The sequence below is a fragment of the Canis aureus genome, chromosome 19, assembly GCF_053574225.1.
Source record: "Canis aureus isolate CA01 chromosome 19, VMU_Caureus_v.1.0, whole genome shotgun sequence".
NCBI lineage: Eukaryota > Metazoa > Chordata > Mammalia > Carnivora > Canidae > Canis > Canis aureus.
In genome coordinates this window covers 52,250,258-52,265,049 of record NC_135629.1, presented here as the reverse complement: position 1 = coordinate 52,265,049, position 14,792 = coordinate 52,250,258, and the positions used below count along the sequence as shown (strand labels likewise).

The 14,792-nt window shown below is 53.6% G+C and overlaps 1 protein-coding gene across 4 annotated transcripts in view; it reads right to left on the bottom strand.

Annotated features, from left to right (window-relative positions):
- Window positions 1-14,792, bottom strand: part of COL5A3 (collagen type V alpha 3 chain) — a 37,849-nt gene that overhangs the window by 6,488 nt on the left and 16,569 nt on the right. For 3 of the 4 annotated variants that reach the window (XR_013358177.1, XM_077860019.1, XM_077860020.1), the window contains 34 exons: window positions 13,769-13,813; window positions 13,608-13,661; window positions 13,361-13,468; window positions 12,878-12,931; window positions 9,895-9,948; window positions 9,164-9,208; window positions 8,873-8,926; window positions 8,717-8,761; window positions 8,288-8,341; window positions 8,135-8,188; window positions 7,991-8,044; window positions 7,762-7,869; window positions 7,499-7,588; window positions 7,192-7,245; window positions 6,327-6,434; window positions 6,117-6,224; window positions 5,977-6,030; window positions 5,477-5,530; window positions 4,748-4,855; window positions 4,620-4,673; window positions 4,363-4,416; window positions 4,196-4,249; window positions 4,008-4,061; window positions 3,378-3,485; window positions 2,687-2,740; window positions 2,466-2,519; window positions 2,105-2,158; window positions 1,863-1,916; window positions 1,584-1,691; window positions 1,353-1,406; window positions 775-828; window positions 459-566; window positions 117-170; window positions 1-36 (listed from right to left, as the gene is read on the bottom strand). Coding sequence is in view for 2 of the 4 variants with exons in the window: in XM_077860019.1 (XP_077716145.1) it covers window positions 1-36; window positions 117-170; window positions 459-566; window positions 775-828; window positions 1,353-1,406; window positions 1,584-1,691; window positions 1,863-1,916; window positions 2,105-2,158; window positions 2,466-2,519; window positions 2,687-2,740; window positions 3,378-3,485; window positions 4,008-4,061; window positions 4,196-4,249; window positions 4,363-4,416; window positions 4,620-4,673; window positions 4,748-4,855; window positions 5,477-5,530; window positions 5,977-6,030; window positions 6,117-6,224; window positions 6,327-6,434; window positions 7,192-7,245; window positions 7,499-7,588; window positions 7,762-7,869; window positions 7,991-8,044; window positions 8,135-8,188; window positions 8,288-8,341; window positions 8,717-8,761; window positions 8,873-8,926; window positions 9,164-9,208; window positions 9,895-9,948; window positions 12,878-12,931; window positions 13,361-13,468; window positions 13,608-13,661; window positions 13,769-13,813 (2,259 nt within the window). In the remaining 2 variants the exon portion in view is untranslated. Of the gene's footprint in view, window positions 60-116; window positions 171-458; window positions 567-774; window positions 829-1,352; window positions 1,407-1,583; window positions 1,692-1,862; window positions 1,917-2,104; window positions 2,159-2,465; window positions 2,520-2,686; window positions 2,741-3,377; window positions 3,486-4,007; window positions 4,062-4,195; window positions 4,250-4,362; window positions 4,417-4,619; window positions 4,674-4,747; window positions 4,856-5,476; window positions 5,531-5,976; window positions 6,031-6,116; window positions 6,225-6,326; window positions 6,435-7,191; window positions 7,246-7,498; window positions 7,589-7,761; window positions 7,870-7,990; window positions 8,045-8,134; window positions 8,189-8,287; window positions 8,342-8,716; window positions 8,762-8,872; window positions 8,927-9,163; window positions 9,209-9,894; window positions 9,949-12,877; window positions 12,932-13,360; window positions 13,469-13,607; window positions 13,662-13,768; window positions 13,814-14,792 lie in introns of all 4 variants that reach the window. The other variant, XR_013358178.1, reaches the window with a different exon arrangement.

The window sequence follows — 14,792 nt, the reverse complement described above, 5'->3', positions numbered from 1 at the left end:
CGGGGACCCCTTGGAGCCTTTCTGCCCTAGAGGACCCTGTGGGGTACAGACAGGGAGACCTGGAGTCCCAGCTGGCCCACCACGGTGACCCCACCCCACAAACCACTCTTACTCACCGCCACGCCTGGGGGCCCAGGGTGGCCCAGAGAGCCAATGGGACCAGGGGGACCCTGAAGAAAGGACACCAAGGTCATCACTGATGGTGTTCACCCCTATGATCCAGGCACATACATCCCCCAGACAAGCCTCTAGTCTCCTCAAAAGAACAAGCCACAGACCCAGCCTCCAACCTGCAAATCCCCAGATAGAGCCTCCCCATTATCCCCAGACACAGCCCTTACCATCCTAGACCCAGGCTTCTAGAACCAAACTCACATAGTCTCTAAATGAGCCCCAATTCTGCCTCCCTTCCCACCCCTCCCTCTGAACACATTCTTCCCACTTGGGATAGAACTCACAGGTTCTCCCTTGGGGCCAGGGGGGCCCTGCACGCCTGGCAACCCCTGATCCCCTTTCTCACCAGCTTCCCCAGGGGGACCGATGAGGCCAATTAATCCAATGTGGCCCTGGAGAACAAGAGAGGCACATATGGGGAAAGAAATATGGTGGGAGGAGGGAGAGATGCTGGGGACTTTTCTTCTAGAGTCTTGGGGGAATGAGTGTGGGAGCAGAGGACACCCAACCTCCCAGCCCCAGCCCTCTGGCCAGGGAGGGAGGTAAAGGTGGAGAAAATGGAAGTAATTAGGGGAGAAGAGTGGAAAGATGTATCCTTACCTTTTCCCCCTTGAGGCCAGCATCTCCCTTCAATCCTGGAAGGCCAGAGGGCCCCTGGAAGGAGGGGGAGGCTCAGTTAGTGAGTCTCAAAAATGACATCTCAAGGTTCATGTGGGTGATTGGGGGATGGTCAGATGAAGAAATTATCCAGATTTCAAAGGGGGACTACCAGGGATGTGTTCGTGGGGATGGTCAGGAGAGAGGAGGGGTGACAAGGGATAATAAAGGCATTGGAGCATGGTCAATATGAATGGTCAGTGGTCAGGATCAGTGTGGGGGGTCAGTGTAGACTAGCAAGATAGATGGTCAGTTTGGCCTGTCAAGATGGAAGATCATTGTAGTGAGTATAAACCACCAAGATGGAGGGTCAGTGTGGTTGGTCAGTGTAGACCACCAAGATGGAGGGTCAGTGTGGGTGATCAATGTAGACCATCAAGATAAGTGGTCAGAAGAGATGGTTATTATAGATGGTCAGGGTGGACAGTCAGATGGATAGTCAGTGAAGGGCCACTAAAGGATCGCTGGATGCCCAGAGTGGTTCTCAGTACCAGGACATCAGGGACAAAGAGGTCTCTTACCAGGGGTCCAGGAGGGCCCATCTGTCCAGGAGGACCCAGGAGGCCTGGTTCACCCTAGGATGATGCAGAACATGAGGGTACTGCCCTGGGCCAGAACCCAGTATGGATGGCCCCACCCCACCCCCCACCCCAGGGTCAGCCATTCCAGATTGTGATGAGAAAACACGAGGTAGGAGCACACAGGGAGGGCCTGATCCCACCCCACCCCATCCCTGTCCCCACCCCACTCACCACAGGGCCGGGGATCCCTCGAAGACCCTCAGGCCCCATACGTCCAGGGGGCCCTCGAGCCCCCACTGGGCCTGTCATCCCTGGGGGTCCGTCAGGACCTGGCTCCCCCTGACAGACCAAGGCAAGGGAAGAACAGAAAGAGTCAGAAGGTACCTTCCTCCTGACCTCCAAGTCAAGAACCAGCAGGGAAGGGGAGGGAATTGGGGCAGCCATTCTGATGGCTCAACTGCTGGTCGAGGGTTAGTGTAGGGACCCCCTCCCCAGGCAGGGGATACTTACCTTGGCTCCTTTCTCCCCTTCTCTGCCTTCTCGACCCACACGACCTGAAGGACCCTGAGGAAGGAAAGAGTATGTGTTGGTAGGGGGCTATTAAGGCAAGGGGAACTTGTGGGAGTTAGGAGGGCCTATGGGGGTTGGGGGGCTTGTGGGAGTGAGGAGGGCCTATGGGGGTAAATGGGGGCCTATGGAGATGGGTGGGGAAAGGATGGAGCCAGGACAGCCAGGAGGCAGGTCTCACTTACCCTCTTGCCAGGAGGCCCAGGGGGGCCAGGTTCCCCAGAAGCCCCAGGTGGACCCTAGGGATATGTGACAGCACCAGGATACTATTAGCTCACATTGGTCGAGCACGACTGTGTTTTAGGATGCCTCTGATCCAAAGACAGCCTTCCCCAGACACCACGCCAACACCGGCCTTCTCCTCCCTCTTCCCTGAAGCTGCCCACGTTCATGGCGAAGCCCCAGAGAGGCAAAGCAAGTGCATCTAACTCGGGGCCCTGGGCACCTCATCAACCTACTTCTCTGGCTCCCCAGTTCACCCCAGTTCACCCACTCACCCACCCCAACCCCCTCTGCCAGCACCACATCCTCTGCTCCCCCACTCACCGGTCCCCCAACATCACCAGGGTCTCCCTTCTCTCCTGGGGAGCCATCGATACCCTGTAGAGGAGTCATGGAGGCATTTAAGAATTTGAGGGTGAAACGTGGGGAAACATGAAAGTTATTTGCCTCACTGACCTTGCCCAAGTCTGTGGAGGTGGGGAGATGGGGACAGAATTAGGAATATGTGGGACTCATGAGTGGGGGAAGAAGGGGCTCACACTCACCGAAACTCCAGGGTCTCCAGGGGGTCCTAGATCTCCTGGGAGCCCAGTGGGGCCCTAGAAGACACAATGAGGAATAATCCCCTTTCTTCATTATTGGGCATTCATTCATTTATTTGACAGATAAACTGAACCCGGGCACAGCTTGGGCTGCTGAGGATATGCTAGTGAACAAAACACAAAATCCCTGCCCTGGTAGAGTGAACATTCTAGAGTCTAATGTGTGTAGGTGCTGAGCTAAGAACATTACACACATCACCTTACTTTGTCCTCCAGCCACCACCACCCCCAGCTCAGGACTCACAAAGAGGACTGACCCTCAGAAGAGAGGTCAGATCCAAACTGAGGTCCCACAGACCCTGAAGCTCCCCACTGCTCTCTCACCCGATCCCAATCCCCATGGCGATGGTGGGAGGGTCTCAACCTCCACCCTAATGCCAAATCCCACATCAGCCCCAACTCTGGGCATCAATCTCAACTGTTCCAACATTTTCAGAATGATTCCATGTGGAAGCAAGTTTCACCCCATAGAGTGACATACAACCATTCATATATTCATTATTCAGCCATGTTCTGGGTTGCTCAGGGAATCACCACATTGGAAGAGGAACCCCCGGCTAGAAGTTGGGGAGTAGGTTCAAGTGGACACAAGTGCCCCTCCACGATCTCTACCTTCACTTCTCCTGAGACTCACCACATTCCCTTTGGCTCCATCCTCTCCAGGGGGACCTTTCTTGCCTGGGGGTCCAGCAGCCCCAGATGGGCCTGAGTCTCCCTTTTCACCAATTTCTCCCTTGGGCCCCTTTGCAGAAAGAGAGGACAGAGGTCAGAATAGCCTGGACTCTTCAAAGGTCAAGGGTTAGCATCCCTGGACTCAGGAATCCTGGGATCAGAATAGCCTAGACTGTCCAAGGGTTCAGAGGTCAAAGGGATCTAGGACTTAATGGAATCAGGGGCCAGGATGGTCCAGTTGCTTAGAGATCATGACCAAGGTTGGTCTAGCCCACATGCCACGCTGGAGTGAATTAGAAAAGAGGATCCCTCTGGGAAGTTTAATCCCCAACTCAGGTTCATGGTTTGGGCCTGAGCCCCCATCCCCCAACCTGTACCCTCAGCCCCACACCCTCCTGTATGTACCACCTGAGGAACTCTATGTAGCAGCCCCATCTGAGACCTTCCAGGGCTGTCATCAAGATAACTGGGGATACCCATAGGTCCTGGGTCAGCAACTGACTCAGGCCTGCCCAGAGGTCAAAGCACCCCAAGATGCCCAAGGGTCAGGGGTTCCCTGAGATGGGTACATAGGCACAGGACAGTCACTCACAGGGATGCCTGGGGTTCCTGGGGGTCCTGGGTCTCCAGCCTCCCCTGGCTCACCCTGTAGGAGGCAAAGTAAGGACAGGAGAGGTCAGATTGTGAAAGGCAGGGAGGAGCTCCCCAGAACAGCCACCCCCAAGCAGGACTGGCTGTGCCTCCCCCACCCTAGGCAGCCCCCTGCCCTTTATCTCTCACCTTCTCGCCTACAGCACCCGGCTGACCAACTCCCCCAGGCAGCCCTGGAGGGCCCTGGAGAGAAGTAGGGGGTAGATATGGGACCATGAGATCCCAACAGCCTCTTTTTGGGAAATAGAGGTGCCCACCTCTCAGGCATCCTGCCCTACTCCCCACTGAGTCCTCACCTCTGGTCCACTGGGGCCATGGGGACCCCTAGGCCCTGGAGCTCCATGGGGACCCTGCAGGGACAGTCAGAATAGCATCCAGTGACCTCATGACTCCCCAAGGCACCACTAACCACCATTATCATCCTTAATGCTGGTGACCAGCATCATCTTAAAATGACAGTATGTCCTGTGACACCGCCCCCTCCAAATTGATTTAATGGCCACCACCACCTGCTATCCCCTTCCCCCTCCCACCTTCCCCACATTGTGCATACCATGGACCCTACATCTCCGACCTCCCCTTTCTCTCCAGGAGGGCCTGGCAGCCCCTATGGAACAAAGATGAAAGATTGGAGCACAGTGTACAGGGGAAGAGGCCACACCCCCAAACTCAGACACTCACCTGTAGGCCAGGGGGGCCAATCACCCCAGCAAAGCCTCTCACTCCATCATCTCCTTTCTGCCCAAAGAGGCCTGGTGGTCCCCTGCGCCCCTGAGCCCCATCTGCTCCCTGGAAGAAGGACAGAAGCAGGACACAGTTAGGGTCTGGGTCAAGGTTTGGAGGTTAATGATTACAGTCAGTGTTGGGGTTAAGTTTAGAAAGGGTCAGGGTTTGACTTGGCATTGGGGGTGCAGGTTAAGGGTCAGAGTTTGGGAATTAAGTCAAAGGTTGAGTCAAAGTTTTCATATGGGCATTGGATGGTGAGATGGGCATTGGGTGGTGAGTTGAGGTCAAGGTCATGAGCAGGGTTCAGATGGGGTTGAGATAGAATTTAGGGTTGAATTTGAGGTTGGGACCAAGGTCAGATTCAAGTTTGAGTTCAGGTCTGGGGTTAGCATTGGAGGGTGGGTCAGAGTTGGGGTAGGACAGGGTCAAGGCTCAGTTTTGAAGACAAAGTTTGAGTTGGGATTGAGGTTAAGGTCATGAGTAGGGTTAAGACTGGGACGGTGAGGGCCTTCAGGATTCAGGCTGAGATTGGGATTGACTCAGATTCTGAGGTGAGTTCCTGTCAGATGTCAGCATGGAGGGGTAGATCAGGGTTGGGGTTGAGTTGAGTCTGGGTCATGGTGGAGGATACTGTCCCTTCCCATCTGGGATCCAGGGGATGGTCGCAAAGCCAGGAGCACTCACCGGGGAGCCTGGGTGTCCCACAGGACCCCGTACACCAGTTGGTCCAGGTGGGCCCTGGGGGAGGAAGCATAGCCAAAAAACACCTTAAATTCAAGATTTGGAGGGCACTCAAGATGACAATCACTGCCTCCCACGCCTCCCACCGGGAAGCAGCTGTTGCTGTTCTGTCTTCCTAGCCACCAACCAATGGGATCAGACACAGACATCATCCTAAGCTTGGCTCATCAGAACTTTCCCCCAGGAGTCCCCCCAGGACCCAGGGGTAGAGCTGGCTCACGGATGGCTAGACACTGTGGCTGAAGTCCTAGAGGGAAGCTGGGGATGTGATGCCCCAGAGCCATGCAGAGTCACAGAGAGAATGATGGCCACCAAGGAAAGGGAGATGAGGGGAAACCACCTCAGCACCCTCCCCATTCTCAGCTACCCTGCCCCCCACCATCCTTCACATCCCTCTGCCTTCCCCCCCGGGACCACCTTCCTCACTGGGGCCCCACACTCACCGCATCCCCTTTATCGCCTTTGCTCCCTTTGTTACCAGGGGCACCCACCTCCCCCTGCAGAAGAGACAGGATGAGGGAGGACCGACTCGGCCTCTCCCTACCCTGAGCCCCAGAGCCCCTCCCTCTCCACGAACACTCACCTTGTCCCCATCCTCGCCAGAAGGCCCAACAGCTCCAGGGGGTCCCCGAAGCCCCAGGGGCCCTGGGATCCCATCTTTCCCTGTGGGGCCAGGGGGGCCACGTTCACCCTGATGGGAAGAGGGGATGTCAGGGGCCAGGGCAGAGGTGAGGTCCCGGTATGTGGGGTCCTGAGGATGCTTGAGGAACGTATGTCATGGGCAGGCACTTACCGGGGACCCCTTCTCGCCTGCAGGGCCAACAGGGCCTTGGCCTCCACTTTGGCCAGGAAGCCCGATGCCTCCTGCTGGGCCCACTGGACCCCGCTCCCCTGGGGAGCCCTGAAAACAGGGGTGAAAGGTCAGGAAAAACAGCAAAAAAATAGTTCTCATTGATGGAGGGTTTTCAAGCCTCCAGGCACTGAGTTAGGGAGTTACTGGTGTCATATCCACTCTCTTCCCTTTCCACAGTGGCCAGGGGGACACCTGAGAGGGCACACATGTCCCTCTGCTCACAGCCCTCCATGGAAATGGGCAATCCTCCTGGTAGCCCACGGGCCCTGCATGACCTGCCCCATTACCTCCTGCCCTCTCTGCCTCCCACTCACCCCCTCACCTTCCTTCCAGCCACATAGGCCTCCTGTTTCCTCCAACATGCCATGCATACTCCAGCCCCAGGACCTTTGCACATGCTATTCCCTCTGCCTGGAACACTCTCCCCCTATATACCCACATGGCTCCTCCTCACCTCCCTGAGGTCTCACCTTCTCAGGAGACCTTCCTTGATCAGCTCATTTCAACTGCTCTCTCTCCCTACCCCCCCCTTTTCTGTGCTATTCATCACCCCTGATTTCTTATTTCCCCAACTGAAACATAAGCTCCAGGAGCAAGGAGGCTTTTATATGTTGATGTCTGGCATGCAGGGAAGTATCAAATGGATCATCTCATGGATGGGGCCATGTCACAGATGAAAAAACAGGTCATGGGTGTGACCCAGGCCTGTTTGACACTCAAAATAGTGGACTTAATCATGGCAATGCCCTGAATCCCAGATGCCCCAAGGCCCCTCCACCCACCCAGTAGATGGGGTTATACTTACATTGGCTCCAACAGGGCCCAGGGGGCCTTTGTCACCCTTTAAACCAATAGGCCCCTGAAGGAAGAGATGATTCAGTCAAGAGATATCCAAGGCTGTGCCCAGGTACTATCTTCCTTCTGGGGGGTCACAGTTGCCCCCTTCTTCCTGGGCACTGAGGGTCAAGAGTCTATCTCGTCCAGGTCCTTCTGTCATTCCTTTACTTTCATGGCTGCCCCCACCCAGGTTGCCACCACCATGTCCCTCCTCCTCCTTCCCTGCCTCGCAGCCCAGCCAGGTATAGTTGAGAAGGGCTCCAAAGGATACTCACTGGGTCCCCAGGGGCTCCTTGGGGGCCGGGGAAGCCCCTGGGTCCAGGTGGTCCTTCCTTCCCAAGGGGTCCCGGTGGTCCCAGGTCCCCCTGCAGGGGTGCAGAGGAGGAAGGTCAGGCTCTGGAGAGAAGGTGCTGCCCCCTAGTCTGTGACTCTGGGCCCCCTCCGCCATGAGGCTGATTCTGAGCCTTGGGGTGGCTTGAGGCCATTAAGGAACCTTTGGGTCCACTCAGCTGAGATTTCCTAGGGGGCAGGGTCTCACCTTGATGCCCTCTCTGCCTTCCAGGCCCGGAAGACCTTGTTCACCAGGAGGTCCAGGAGGGCCCGGGGGGCCTCTCTCACCCAGAGGTCCTGCTTCTCCTGTCTTTCCCTGAAGAGGACAGAAGCTTATCTTGAATGGTCAGGGGCATGGGGGATTGTCTGATATGCACTTCCCCTGAATATCTCCCAACTGGTGCAAAACTGGGAAGACCTGTGGGGCCCATTCTGACCTGAGGACCCACGACACCAGCTGGTCCAGGGGGGCCCGTCTGGCCTTGGAAGCCCTGGGGAGAAAAATTGAAAGGGGTGTCACACAGGAGGAAGAACAAGAGAGCCTAATGGAGTCAGGGGTCAGAAGTCAAGAGGCCACTCACCAATTCTCCTCTCTGGCCAGGGTGCCCAGGACGCCCATCTTTCCCCTGGGGGCCCTGGGGAACAAGGTAGGAGAGAGACGAAGCATGACCCAGGAGTCTCCTCACTCCCCGGCTTCCCCCCAGGCCAGCCCCATCCAGGGTGTGCTCACTTACAGGAGGACCCTTTGGCCCAGGAAATCCAGGAGGGCCTTGCAGACCTGGGAGGCCCTGAAATGGAACCAGAAGCCATGGCCTCACCCCTCCTGCCTGGCCCCCCGAGCCCCACATAAGGACAAACATACTGAGCATATTGAGTGCTTTCTGCACACCAGGCAGGGCGCCAGACACACTACACACAGTCATCATTTCGTGTGTCACTGCAGCCCTTCGCAGTGGGGACTGTGGTTATTCCATCTTACAGAGAGGGAAGCCGAGGCCCAGAGAGGTGGAGTGACTTGCCCAAGGTCACACAGCAGGCAAGTAGCCGAGCTGGGACTGGAACTCACAGCTCCTGACTTTAGAGGCTGCATTCCTTCCACCTCATCATAAGGCCTCCTCTCTACCTCCTTGGTTTGTCTCCCATCCAGAAACCCACACACTCACCTTTTCTCCAGGGATCCCAGCGGCCCCATCCTGGCCCACATCGCCCTAGGACATAGCGGAGGAGATTCAGGCTGCAGGACGAACCCCACTGGGAGGGCTTCCAAAGGGCCTTGGGGAGACTGGGCCAGGGGGCCTTACTACCCACCCAGCCCATACCTTGGGGCCTGGCTGCCCGGTGGCACCTGGCTGCCCCCTCTCTCCACGGGAGCCCTGAGTAGAAAAGAAGCAAAGATTAGAATCAAGAGGGTGGGGTAACCTAGGAGATGAGCCTGAGTCCTCCGGGCCCCTCCCTCTGTGAGTCCTCCTTGCCCAACCAGAGACACCGACATAACCCAAACCCTCTGCCCTGTGCACTCACAACCTCCCCACAGCCTCTCCTCCTGCAGTCCCTCTTTCCAGCCCTGCCACCCCCCCAGGCCCAGCAGAACCGGGGAGCCATCTCCTTACTGGTGGTCCCCGCTCTCCTTCCAGGCCTGGCTGCCCTGCCTTCCCCTGGAAAATAAACCAGGTGAGGGGCAAGCAGAAGAAAGTGACAATGCAAAGACTGACACACACAAATGCATCCAGGCACAGACCCAAAATACGTTGGGTGACCTTCAGACTCAGTTGACAGCCAGAGCTCATGGTGAATTCTGTCCCTTGCACACGTGCATGCTCAACGTAAACAGACACGCGTGGATGCATAGGTGGTCACGGTCCTTATAAACAGAGCAGTATACAGAGACTCCTTGCCTATACACAGTGTCCATTTATGCAGTTACTGTGCACACACAGCACGCACACGTACACACTCAATGTAGTCATGCATGCACGTGTGTATATCCATACGCTTTCACACATGCAGACACACCCCTCACACACATTTTACATCCATAGTTACATACACACACGCAGGCTTATGTCCTTGTTTGCCACAGGCCCACAAGTGGCCACAGCCAGACCCCATCTGACCAACACTGAGGCACACGCACACTTGTACACACAGACACACATGGAATCAAGCCAGCTGGGGTCACCCACATGTGCCCTGCAAAGCATGTGGGAATATGCATGCAGACAAGTGTTTCCAGGCTTAGATACAGCCACGCTGGGGCCTCCCCACCGTCCTGTAGAGATCCACAAATCATTCCCCCCACACAAGCCCTACCCTCTCCCCTGACCCCTGGATCACAACTCACCCGTTTCCCTTTTTCTCCTAATGGTCCCAGGGGCCCGGGAAAGCCAGTAGAGCCCTGAGTTGAGAGAATCAGAGAGAAAAAACGGGGGTGAGGAGTGCGTGGTAAGCAAAATTGACCCCTCACCCTTCAGCCACTCTGTCTTTTCCAGAAGAAGCCTCTTTGATTCCTCCAGCCCCATCCTCCTCCAAGACAGCCCTCTGCCTTCCTCTTTCCCCACCTTCAGCCCTTGCTCACTCCGCTCCAGCCACACGGGCCCCTCAATGCTACTTGGGCACTCTGGTCCACTCCTGCCTCAGGACCTTTGCACTGGTGCTTCCTTTGCCTAAACTGCTCTTCTCTCAGGACCCCACAGAGGCAGCTATTCCTCATCATTTGGATCTCATTTATATATTTTTGTATATTTTTATTGGAGTTCGATTTGCCAACATATAGCATAACACCCAGTGCTCATTTAGATGTCAACTCCTTAGGGAAGTCTTCTGATATCACCCTGACCGTCATATCCTTCAAGTCACCCTCTATCACATTGACCTGCTTTGTTTTCCTAAAATATTTTTTCCCAAAATATTTATATTGAAATGACTTTGTTCACTTGCTTGCTTATCCACTGTCTGTTTTCTCTGCTAGGCAACAGTGCTCTGGTCTTCTTTTTTTTTTTTTTTAAGATTTTATTTATTTATTCATGAGAGACACAGAGATAGAGAGAGGCAGAGACACAGGCAGAGGGAGAAGCAGGCTCCATGCAGGGAGTCCAATGTGGGACTCGATCCCGGGACTCCTGGATCACGCCCTGGGCCAAAGGCAGGCGCTAAACCGCTGAGCCACCCAGGCATCCTGGTGCTCTGGTCTTATTCTCCTCAACCCGGTACATAGTTGGTGCTTACTTGATATTTTGTTAACTAACTCCAGTCCATGCTGTCCTGCTCATCTTGGAGGCATCCTCCCTCCACCGAGTGGAAGACATCACAGGCTCTGCCGTCCTCTCCCACCCCTCATATTTTGAATCCCAGACCTACCACTACACCAGCTATGTGGCCCTAGAGAAACGGCTTACCCTCTCTGAGCATCGCTTGCCTTACTTGTAGCCTGGGAATACCAACAATACCTCCCTCACAAGGTCTTGGGCCTGGGATCAGATAGAATAATGTATAGAAAGTATTTCACGTGGTGTGGCACATAGTAAGTGCTTATGACATGTTAGCCATCATTGTTCAGGCTGATTATTACTGACTGCTATGGACTGAATGTTTGAGTTCTCTCAAATTCCTATGTTGGGGCACCTGAGTGGCTCAGTGATCGAGCATCTGCCTTTGGCTCAGGGTGTGATCCAGGGGTCCCTGTGTCTCTGTGTCTCTCAGGAATAAATTTAAAATTTTTTAAAAAAATTTTCATATGTTGAAGCCCTATGTGGAAGAACAGTATTTGAGATGGGACATTTGGGAGGTAAGTAGGTCATAATAGCAGAGCCCTCATGAAGGAGAGCAGTGCCTTTATAAGAAGACTGGGGGGGCGGGCCTGGGTGGCTCAGTGGTTTGCCTTTGGCTCAGGTCATGATCCCAGGGTCCTGGGACTGAGTCCCGCATCAGGGTCCCTGTGGGGAGCCTGCTTCTCCCTCTGCCTGTGTCTCTTCCTCTCTCTGTGTGTCTCTCATGAATAAATAAATACAATCTTTAAAAAAGAGAGAGAGACTCTCTCCTTCCCTCCCTCCCTCCCTGTTCCTGTCTCTCTATTCCTGTCTCTCTCTCTCCCCGTCTCCCTCTTTCTGTCCCCCTCTCCCCCCCACACTCCGCCATGTGAGGACACAGAGAGAAGACAGCTGTCTGCAAACCAGAGAATCCTCACCAGAATCCAACCATGCTAATGCTCTGATCTCAGACTTCCAGCATCCAAAACTGTGAGAAAATAAATTTCTGTTGTCTAAGCCACCCTGTCTAGAGTATTTTTGTTACAACTAAGATACTGATTGACGCTGGCTAAGATACCAACGTCAACTTAACCAACACACCGTGCCTTCTGTTATGTATTGCACGACGCCCAAAAGACACGGACTGGTCTTGGCTAAGAGGCTTTGCTCTAACTCTCATGAACTCCTGCTCCAATCCGTTGCCTTCTATTCTTAGGTATGGTGCCTTGAGTTTATCCCCAAATCTGTTTATGTCAGTTGCCCTTGCTATTGCAGTCACGTGACTTCATGAAAGTTTACAACAACCGACGGAACGCAGAAGGGAAAAGGAGAGACATCTACCAAATCTAAGTTAAATGAAAAAGGCTCAATAAAAAGGGAAGTCACTAAAAAAAGTTGCTGTCAAATGAGGCATGCACAAGATAACTGCCAGATGGAGATGACAAAAGTGTGGAACTCTGGAAGCATTCTGCACTCAGATTTCTTCCAAAGTGCCTAAGTTTCTGTTCCACTTTATATAAACCCAAACTATAAATCTTCAGTGATGTAATGTGGGTGTGGTTTAAGCAGAAAGATATGTCTAATCAGCAGCCTCATCCATCAAAAAAATTGGCAACCAATGTACATTTTTATATAAGCACATTTTATTGTAGGTTATAATTCAAGATATGTCAGATATGTATTTTTTTTGTGTGTGATTCTCTTCCTTACTGGCTTGCTTTGAACCAGCCTCCATCACATCAAATAAAAAGGATCCTATAGTTTTATTATCAAAATTATCGACGTTAATTATATGTTATATATATATATATTATTATTATAATCAAAATGATAAGGTAAAGACAACTGGTATCACCATTTTACAGTGAAGCAAGTGGGCTCAAGAGACTTGCTAGAGGTCACTCAAAAGATAAGGAATGGGTATTTAAACTCAAGTCTGGTACCAAAGCTCACGTCTTATGCTGTCTCTTAGTGACCCAGGGGGTGGACAGCTCACTCCCCTAGACCACAGGCCAGCCCTCTAGATGTTAATCAATCTCTGAATGCTTCTTTGCCCACCCTCAACCCCTAGCTTCTTACCTTAGGGCCTGGACGTCCTGGGTAACCCGGGAGACCTGGCACCCCAAGCTTGCCCTGCAGAGATATTATGGGACAAAGGTCGGAGATTGCAATATGAAGGTCAGAAAAGGGCAGGATGGCTGAGGTATGGTGACGGGACAACAGGGTGAGATTCAGAGAAACATGAGTTCAAGTCTTGGCTCCTGCCTGCTAGGGGCATGTCTTTGGGCAATTCATTTTAATTCTACTCTCTTCAAAATTTCAGTTTCCTTGTCTGTAAAATGTGGATAAAAATGCCTGTTGCCTGTGGTGGTTATGGGGATACCGTGCATGAAATTACTCTGTAATGCTGAGTTAAGGAATTGGAGATGGTAAGTGTGGTAGCAGCCTCCTGAGGTTGGAGATAAAAGAGCCAAGGGCAGAAGGCAAAGGGCCAGGGAACATCTTGGCTGCAGGACAGAAAGCTGGAGAGGAGACTGGAGAGGGTGACCAAGGTCCATTCACCTTCTCCCCAGCTGAGCCTGGGGGCCCCTCCTCGCCAGCCAGCCCCTCCTGTCCCTTCAGCCCTTCTGGACCATCCTCTCCCCGGGGTCCGGGGGGTCCGGGGTGCCCCTGGAATAGAAAGGAGGAGTCAGATCCTGTGTCATTCCTGCTCCCTCCAGCCCCCTGTCTTAGCCCTGGCACCACCACCCTCACTGTCTTCCCCAAGCTCCCCAGAACCACTAGATCCCTCATCTGGAAGTCATCTTACCCGATCTCCTTTAGGCCCCCCATCGCCTTTGAAGCCAGGAAAGCCATCCTCTCCCTGGGTAAGAGAGAGTGTAGAGGTCAGAGGTCAAGGGTTTCAGGGAAGGGACACAACTGAGACTCCCATTATTAGGGTTCCTCCCACCCAAGAACCTCCTTTCTCACCTGCTCTCCTTTCTCCCCCTGGAGGCCCCGGTTGCCAGAGGTACCCTGAAAAAAAAAAGATCTCAAGTCTCTCCCCTCCTTAAGAAGGGCCCTCCACCTCAGTCCTCTCCCCCAAAACAGTCAGGACAGTCCCCAAAGGATACTGGACAGGAGTGGAAGGGGGCAGCCTCAGAGGAAATGACCTTTCCCCAAAGCCTGCTAGTGTGGTGTGCAAGAGGCTGCTCCTCTCCACCCCTCTTCCCACTGGCAACCTCCCAAGGTCATCTGTGTGGGGGTGTGCAAGGAAGGCCAAATTTCCGAGTAATTGATTCCAATCTCCCGGGGACACTGTGTCCACAGTTTCTTCTGGCAGGGGAGAGAGGATGAACATTCCAGGCCCTAGTCTCATTCTAAAGGCAAAGGAATGTTCCCCATTGTGCTGGCTACAATGCGACTCTGTGCCTGGCAACAAGGCGAGTCTGTGCTTAGCTACAGCGAGGCTGCTCAGTTCAAGCCCAGGTGCCCAAACCCTGGGCTTGGGTTGCAGTGAAAACTGCACGGCTACAATGTGAGCTCAGGGACTATAATGAAATTGTACTTGGAAGCAACACCACCGTGTTTTGACAATAGCACGATTGTCTCTAGCCACAGAGAGACACAATGTGACTGAGCTCAGAGACTATAATGAAATTGCACTTGGATACAACACAACTGTGTTTTGAGAACAGCATGACTGTCTGCAACCACAGGGGGATTCACTTGACCACAGTGTAACCAAGCTGAGGCTACCGGGATTCTCTGACCCTGGCTAACCCAGACTCAGTTACAACGTAGGCTTTAACTATACGCAACTTTGCCTGGTTACAACGTTAACTCCGAGACTGGCCACCCATAGGACTCTGTGGCCAACTACAATAGAGCCACCTCCTCAGTCACAGTGTAACTGAGCTTGCCTACAATGCAAAAATGTGATGAGTTGCCTCTTGGCTACCACCAAACTCTTAGACCACAGGTACCATACTTGGCTTCGGTGTAACTGGACTCA